The 8,670-nt window shown below is 56.1% G+C and overlaps 1 protein-coding gene across 1 annotated transcript in view; it reads left to right on the top strand.

Annotated features, from left to right (window-relative positions):
* Window positions 1-7,637, top strand: part of pex11b (peroxisomal biogenesis factor 11 beta) — a 15,110-nt gene extending 7,473 nt beyond the window's left edge. Inside the window, exons 3-4 of the mRNA XM_070868573.1 lie at window positions 1-118; window positions 5,731-7,637. The exon at window positions 1-118 is cut by the window's left edge and continues 84 nt beyond it. Coding sequence (XP_070724674.1) covers window positions 1-118; window positions 5,731-6,073 — 461 coding nt within the window. The 3' untranslated portion in view covers window positions 6,074-7,637. The remainder of the gene's footprint in view (window positions 119-5,730) is intronic.
* Window positions 7,638-8,670: the final 1,033 nt, after the last annotated feature.

Raw genomic sequence — 8,670 nt, 5'->3', positions numbered from 1 at the left:
TCACCATCAGCCACCTGAACAGGGCCATGTACTTTGGCTGCGACAACCTGCTGTGGGCCGGCAAGGTGGGCCTGGCCCCCCGCCTGGACCAGGAGAAGTGGAGCCAGCGTTCATTCAGGTAGGACCCCCCCCACACCCCCGAGCCCCTGCCCGCGCGCAGTCGGCCATCTCGGGGACCAATCCCGCGAGGAGAGATTGAGCAGACTGGGCCAACATTCCCCCTAGAGTTTAGAAGAACGAGAGGCGATCTCATTGAAACAGAGAAGAGTCTGAGCGGGATTGGCAGGGTAGATGCAGGGAGGGTGTTTCCCCCCGCCCCGGGCTGGGGAATCGAGAACCATCATCATTGGCACGAATCACCCTCGAACGAGGATGGCTTGTTTCCACGAGTTCACAAGTGTTTCGATGAAGGACCTAATATTCCGGGTCCCGAACTCCATCCTGAAGGGTGGAAGATGCCTGTGGGTGGATTATTTTAATGTGGGGTGGCCGCTGCACACCCAGCCACCACACGGGCTTGACAGAGCGAGGCCTTGGTCCAGGGTTAACCAGGACTGGAGACCAGCTCTGCTGCACGGGCCTAGTGCGCCCACATATCGCACAGTGTGGGCTGGGCCCGTGCTGACCCTGGGCCCTCGCCTCCCCTGGGCCCCGAGCCCTCATCTGTCGCGCCCCCGCTGCGATCTCTCGCCGCTCCTCCGCCACAAACACTCGCCGCGCCTCCGCCCCGACCGTCCCGCTCCAACCACCTGGGCCCCCGCCGGTGTTCCTGCCCGCGCTCCAAAACGGCCACCAGCGTCTTTGATGATGTCACCCAGTCACCCACCTCAAAACCGTGGCACACTTGGAGCAGCTCCCGCTGGAGGTTGACGCTATCCGCCGCTCTCGCTCTTTCATAGCGGAGCTGCAGCACCAGGGCCTCTCGGGATGAGACGCCGGCCGTTTTGGGACTGAGGTGAGGAGGAATTTCCTCACTCGGAGAGGGGGGGTGAATCTTTGGCATTCTCTGCCCCCAGAGGGCTGTGGAGGCTAAGTCGTTGAGTGTATTCAAGACCGAGATTTTTTAAATATTAAGGGAATCAAGAGATCATGCAGGAAAGTGTTGAGGTATTTGCGAAAGGGGTGTGGAGGGAGTGCATCCAGGAGGGCGCTGAGCACCTCGAGCCTCGTCGCCAAGAGCACACAGAACACCAAGCGCAGGCAGCGGAAGGAGCGTGCGGCAAACCTGTCCCACCCTCCCCTTTCCCTCAACCACTGTCTGTCCCACCTGTGACAGGGGACTGTGGCTCCCGTATTGGACTGTTCAGCCACCGAAGGACTCATTTTTGGAGTGGAAGCAAGTCTTCCTCGATTCCGAGGGGCTGCCGATGATGATGGTTGGGGGGGAGGAAAGAGGGAGGGGCTGCCCTTTGTCACTCGAGGGGTTCATGACGCAGAGCTCGGGTATGTAAAGTCGCTCGGGGCCCTGTTTATTTCTCCATTTCTCTTGTGTGTAATTCACGACGGGGATCGATAGAATTTTTGGAGTGCGGCGGAATCGAGGGATCGGGCGGGAAAGTGGAGTTGAGGTCGAAGATCAGCCGTGATCTTATTGAATGGCGGAGCAGGCTCGAGGGGCCGAATGGCCAACTCCTGCTCCGAATGGCCGACTCCTGCTCCTAATCCTTATGTTCTTGTGCCCCAGTGACTTACTTCGCCTACACTCATGCGACGCAGCAAGGGACCAATCAGCCCGTCGTGCCTGTTCCCGACCTCCTTTGAAAGACCTTTCCCTAATTATTCCCTCATAGTCCGGCGCGTTGTTCTTTTTCAACTTATCCAATTTTCCCGTTTGGAAGTTACCATTGAATCTGCTCCCACCGCCCTTTCAGGCAGGGCGTTCCCGATCACAGCAACACGCTGCTACATTAAACACATTCTCCTTTTTGCCAATTTTCTTAACTCTGTGTCCTCTGGCTGCCAACCCTCCTGCTAGTGGAAACAGCTTAAGAACACAACCCCAGGAGTAGGCCATTCGGCCCTTCGAGCCTGCACCGCCATTCAATAAGATCATGGCTGATCATGCAACTTCAGTACCCCATTCCTGCTTTCTCGCCTTACCCCTTGATCCCTTTAGCCGTAAGGGCCACATCTAACTCCCTTTTGAATATATCTAACGAACTGGCCTCAACAACAGAGAATTCCACAGGTTAACAACTCTCTGAGTGAAGGAGTTTCTCCTCATCTCGGTCCTAAATGGCTTACCCCTTATCCTTAGACTGTGACCCCTGGTTCTGGACTTCCCCAACCTCGGGAACATTCTTCCTGCATCTAACCTGGCCAGTCCTGTCAGAATTTTATATGCCTCTATGAGATACCCTCTTATCCTTCTAAATTCCAGTGAAAACAGGCCCAGTCGATCCAATCTCTCCTCATATGTCAGTCCTGCTATCCCAGGAATCAGTCTGGTGATTCCCCTAATATTCCTCGACTCCCTTAATGCCCAAAAATCTATCGATCTCAGCCTTGAATATACTCAACGACTGAGCCTCCACAGCCCTCTGGGGCAGAGAATTCCAAAGATTCACCAACCTCTGAGTGAAGAAATTCCTCCTCATCTCAGTCCTCAATGGCCGACCCCTTATCCTGAGACTGTGTGACCCCTGGTTCTAGACTCCCCAGCCCGGGGGAAACACCCTCCCTGCATCTACTCTGTCAAGTCCCCTCACAATCTGATGCGTTTCAGTGAGATCACCTCTCATTCTTCTAAACTCTAGAGAATATCGGCCCAGTCTACTCAATCTCTCCTCATCAGACAGCCCTCTCATCCCTGTTTCTCGTTACTTACTCTGTCAAAACCCGACATGATTTTGAATACTATTATATCTCCCCTTGACTTCCTGCTCTGAGCACAGTCCAAGCTTCTCCAGTCTCTTTGCATAATTGAAGTTCCCTCATCCCTGGTATCATTGTGGTAAATCTCCTCTGCACCCTCTCCAATGGCCTGACATCCTTTGTGAGGTTCAGTGCCCAGAAATGAAGGCAGTATTCTGATTAATCCACTGCTCTCCTCTCCGGCATCAACTCATCCAAAACTCGGCTGCCCCCACGTCCGAACTCGCACCGGGTCCCACTCACCCATCACCCCCTGTGCTCGCTGCCCCCATGTCCCAACTTGCACCGAGTCCCGCTCACCCATCACCCCCTGTGCTCGCTGCCCCGTGTCCTAACTCGCATCAAGTCCTGCTCACTCATCACCCCCTGTGCTTGCTGCCCCATGTCCTAACTCGCATCAAGTCCCGCTCACCCATCACCCCCTGTGCTCGCTGTCCCGTGTCCTAACTCGCATCAAGTCCTGCTCACTCATCACCCCCTGTGCTCGCTGCCCCATGTCCTAACTCGCATCAAGTCCTGCTCACCCATCACCCCCTGTGCTCGCTGCCCCCGTGTCCTAACTCGCATCAAGTCCTGCTCACTCATCAACCCCTGTGCTCGCTGCCCCGTGTCCTAACTCGCATCAAGTCCCACTCACCCATCACCCCCTGTGCTCGCTGCCCTGTGTCCTAACTCGCATCGAGTCCCACTCACCCATCACCCCCTGTGCTCGCTGCCCCGTGTCCTAACTCGCATCAAGTCCTGCTCACCCATCACCCCCTGTGCTCACTGCCCCCGTGTCCTAACTCGCATCAAGTCCTGCTCACTCATCACCCCCTGTGCTCGCTGCCCCGTGTCCTAACTCGCATCAAGTCCCACTCACCCATCACCCCCTGTGCTCGCTGCCCTGTGTCCTAACTCGCACCGAGTCCCACTCACCCATCGCCCCCTGTGCTCACTGACCCCCGTGTCCTAACTCGCACCGAGTCCCGCTCACCCATCACCCCCTGTGCTCGCTGCCCCGTGTCCTAACTCGCACCGAGTCCCGCTCACCCATCGCCCCCTGTGCTCACTGACCCCGTGTCCTAACTCGCACCAAGTCCCGCTCACCCATCGCCCCCTGTGCTCACTGACCTACATTGGCTCCCAGTTAAGCAACGCCTTGATTTCAAAATTCTCATCTTGTTCTCAAATCCCTCCTGAGCCTCGCCCCTCCCTATCTCTGTAACGTCCTCCAGCCCTACAACCCCCCCGAGATGTCTGCGCTCCTCTAAATCTGCCCTCTTGCACATCCCCCAATTTCCATCACTTCACCATCGGTGGCCGTGCCTTCAGACCATCTATTTCCACCTCCGTAACATCGCCCGTCTCCGCCCCTGCCTCAGCTCACCCGCTGCTGAAACCCTCATCCGTGCCTTTGTTACCTCCAGACTCGACTATTCCAACGCACTCCTGGCTGGCCTCCCACATTCTACACTACATAAACCAGAGTTGATCCAAAACTCGGCTGCCCCCGTGTCCTAACTCGCTCCGAGTCCTGCTCACCCATCACCCCCTATGCTCGCTGCCCCGTGTCCTAACTCGCACCGAGTCCCGCTCACCCATCACCCCCTGTGCTCGCTGCCCCGTGTCCTAACTCACTCCGAGTCCCGCTCACCCATCACCCCCTGTGCTCGCTGTCCCTGTGTCCTAACTCGCACCGAGTCCCGCTCACCCATCACCCCCTGTGCTCGCTGCCCCGTGTCCTAACTCGCTCCGAGTCCCGCTCACCCATCACCCCCTGTGCTCGCTGCCCCGTGTCCTAACTCGCGCCGAGTCCCGCTCACCCATCACCCCCTGTGCTCGTTGACCTACAGTGTCTCCCAGTTAAGCAACACCTTAATTTCAAAATTCTCATCCTTGTTTTCAAATCCCTCTCTGTAACCTCCTCCAGCCTCTACGCCCCTCCCTATCTCTGTAATCCCCTCTCCAGCCCCTACACCCCTCCCTATCTCTGTAACCTCCTCCAGCCCCTACACCCCTCCCTATCTCTGTAACCCCCTCCAGCCCCTACACCCCTCCCTTTCTCTGTAACCTCTTCCAGCCCCTACACCCCTCCCGATCTCTGTAACCACCTCCAGCCCCTACACCCCTCCCTATCTCTGTAACCTCCTCCAGCCCCTACACCCCTCCCTATCTCTGTAACCTCCTCCAGCCCCTACACCCCTCCCTATCTCTGTAACCCCCTCCAGCCCCTATACCTCTCCCTATCTCTGTAACCTCCTCCAGCCCCTACACCCCTCCCTATCTCTGTAACCTCCTCCAGCCCCTACACCCCTCCCTATCTCTGTAACCTCCTCCAGCCCCTACACCCCTCCCTATCTCTGTAACCTCCTCCAGCCCCACAACCCACCCGAGATCTCTGCACTCCTCTAATTCTGCCCTCCTGAGCATCTCCTGATTATAAGCGCTCCACCATCGGCGGCCGTGCTTTCAGCTGCCTGGGCCCCAAGCTCTGGAACTCCCTCCCTAAACCTCTCCCAGCCTCTCTCTCTCTCCTCCTTTAAGACGTTCACCTAAAACCGACCTCTTTGACCCAGCTTTTGGTCACCTGTCCCGAATACCTCCTGGTGTGGCTGGGTGCAAAATTCCGCCTCTTGTGGAAGCGCCTTGGGACCTATCACGACATTAAAGGCGCTGTGTAAATGCGAGTTATTGTTGTTAAAGGCGCTACGTGAATGCAACTGATGCCGGGTCGATACAGGCGGCCAACGGGCTGAGGGCTCCTTTATGGGTGCCACGGACGAAGGGGTGGGGGGGGTAAAGGGGTCCCGGGCAGCTGCTGAACGGACGCGTCCATTGATGTCATTCTGATCTTGCGTCTCGTCCCTTCCCCAGGTACTATCTCTTTGCGCTCATCATGAACCTGAGCCGCGACGCCTACGAGCTCAGCGTGCTGGCGGAGCGCGAGGCCCGGTGCCGCGGGAAGGCGGGCGAGGCGGCGGGTGGCAGGGGGCTGGCGGGCCGGGCGCTGGAGCGGCTGGGGCTGCTGTGCCACGTGCTGCGGGCCAACCCCCCCTTGCTGCTGGACGCGCTGAAGAACTGCTGCGACCTCCTCATCCCCCTGGACCGGCTGGGCCTGCTGAAGACCAACCCGGGCGTGGTGGCCTTCGGTGGCCTGGCCTCCTCCGTCCTCTCCATCCTCACCATCTCCCAGCCCTGGCTGAAGCTCAAGCCGTAACGTTACGGAGGCGAGGAACCCAACTTGCTTGTCACCAAAAAAGCAAACAGAATAAACGACGGGGACCCTGCAGGGAACAAAAGACTGAATTTTGTGTCCCTTTTTGTATTATCATTAATAAAAAGGGAGCGAGTATTAACACAACTGAGTTGGAGACGGGGCAGGACTTGTCCTCGGGAATGTCTATTTACTTGGCAATCAACAAACAGTCTATTTACTGAGAAAACAGAGTCTATTTACTCAGCAAACAACAAACAGAATCTATTTACGCAACAAACAACAAACAGAATCTATTTACTCAACAAACAACAAACAGAATCTATTTACTCAGCAAACAACAAACAGAATCTATTTACTCAGCAAACAACAGACAGAATCTATTTACTCAGCAAACAACAGACAGAGTCTATTTACTCAGCAAACAACAAACAGAATCTATTTACTCAGCAAACAACAGACAGAGTCTCTTTACTCAGCAAACAACAGACAGAGTCTATTTACTCAGCAAAAAACAAACAGAACCTATTTAAACAGCGTCTCCACAAACTGCAGCAAAATCTCCCGATAATAGCAGGATTATTTCTCCAGCAAAACTACAGTGAGTGGAGGGGCAGTGACAGAGCACGAGTTACGTGCACAATTGCAACAGCGGAGAGCGTTGAGGGACCTCCGCGGCGGGAATGAGGAGGGAGCGCTCTCGGGATCTGGGGACTCGGGTGTCGGCATCGATCGCAGCACGGGGTAAAAGTGGAGAGGAGGTCCTTTCTCTGGTTTAATGGTATCGCTGAATCGCCCAGCACCCCCCACTCCCGGGTCAGTTACTTTGTGCCTCGGAATGATCGCTCCACTGCCAGCCCGCTGTACCAGTGTGAAATGGATCCCGTTTCTTCCCAGCAAAGCAACCTGTCATCACGTCGGAGCCTGCGCCCCGTTTGCCCCACGCCGGTCTCAGCATTAAAGGACCGAGGGGAGGAGCGGAAACCGAACTGGTCTGCCGAATTTGGAATGTCAGCCGGTCACGGGACCTCCTGCTGGTGAGATGAGGTCAGCGGAAATTGGAAAGGCTGCGGCTGGGGGTGGGGAGGGGGTTGCTACAGGGGGACGAGTGCTCCAGCCCAAAGTGCTCCTGCTCCTCATCGCTGTCCCATCAAGAATACAACCCCCCCACCCCACCCCCAACCCCCTTTTTAAAAAAAAAACCACGGGCGTGGAGATTGGGGTCGTCCGCGATGCCTGCGCCAGTCGAATAGCTCGCCGACTTCCAGCAGCTGCTTCGTCGATGGCGCCGGCGCGGGAGGGAGACGCACCAAAGCATTGCATGGACGGGTGCTGCCGACTGAAATGACGGGGGAACCCTGCCTGTCTCGCCTGCAGTAACTTGTGCCGGTTGTACCCTTCGTGAACTGGGCGCGTCGCCTCCTCCCTTCCGCCCGCGACAGTCCTGGATTCTTGTGTCGCGGGCTGATCATTCGTCGCAGCAAAAGAGAATTGTTTTGGACCTTGTCGATCTCGCTCTCTTCCCCTGAACCTAAATGCATCCATCATTAAAATAGCGATTACAGTAGTTTTTAGTTTTTGTGATCAATGGGGTGAAATGCAAAGCGGAAGGAACTGGCTGAATTTTCAGCAGTTCCTGTGTGTGCATGTGAAGACTTGCATTTCTTTCGCCCCTTTCATGACCACCGCACGTCTCATAGTGCCTCACAGCCAATTAAGTACTTTTTGGAGTGTAGTCACTGTTGTAATATGCGAAACGCAGCAGCTCAATTTGCACACAGCAAGCTCCCACAAACGGCGATGTGATAACGACCCGGATCATCTGTTGTTTAGTGATGTTGGTTGAGGGATAAATATTGGGCCGCAACAGCCCTGCTCTTCTTCCAATAGTGGCCGTGGGATCTTTTACGCCAACCCGAGAGAGCATACAGGGCCTCAGGTTTAACGTTTCATCCGGAAGACGGCACCTCCGACAGTGCAGCGCTCCCTCAGTACTGCCCCTCCGACAGTGCGGCGCTCCCTCAGTACTGCCCCTCCGACAGTGCGGCGCTCCCTCAGTACTGCCCCTCCGACAGTGCAGCGCTCCCTCAGTACTGCCCCTCCGACAGTCCGGTGCTCCCTCAGAACCGCCCCTCTGACAGCGCAGTACGGCGCTCCCTCAGTACTGCCCCTCCGACAGTGCGGCGCTCCCTCAGTACCAGCACTGGGAGTGTCGGCCTGGATTATGGGCTAAAGTCTCTGCAGTGGGACTTGAACACATTTGGGACGTCCTGAGGCAGTGAAAGGCGCTACATAAATGCAAGTCTGCCTTGCTGAGCAAATTGAAATGTTGCAGTGTTTAATTTCAGCTACTAGAGGTCGTGGGGCACCGCATGCAACATACATCTCAGAATTACACGGGATACGCGGCACAGAGACAGACCATTCGGCCCAACCAGTCCGTGCCGGCGTTTATGCCCCACTCGAGCCTCCTCCCGTCTTTCCCCATCTAAATCTATCAGCATATCCCTCTATTCCCTTCTCCCTCATGTGTTTATCCAGCTTCCCCTTAAATGCATCGATACTATTCGCCTCAACCCCTCCCTGTGGCAGCGAGTTCC

Source organism: Pristiophorus japonicus, chromosome 30 (genome assembly GCF_044704955.1).
Source record: "Pristiophorus japonicus isolate sPriJap1 chromosome 30, sPriJap1.hap1, whole genome shotgun sequence".
In the NCBI taxonomy this organism is placed as follows: domain Eukaryota; kingdom Metazoa; phylum Chordata; class Chondrichthyes; family Pristiophoridae; genus Pristiophorus; species Pristiophorus japonicus.
This window is presented reverse-complemented; position numbering and strand designations above follow the sequence as displayed.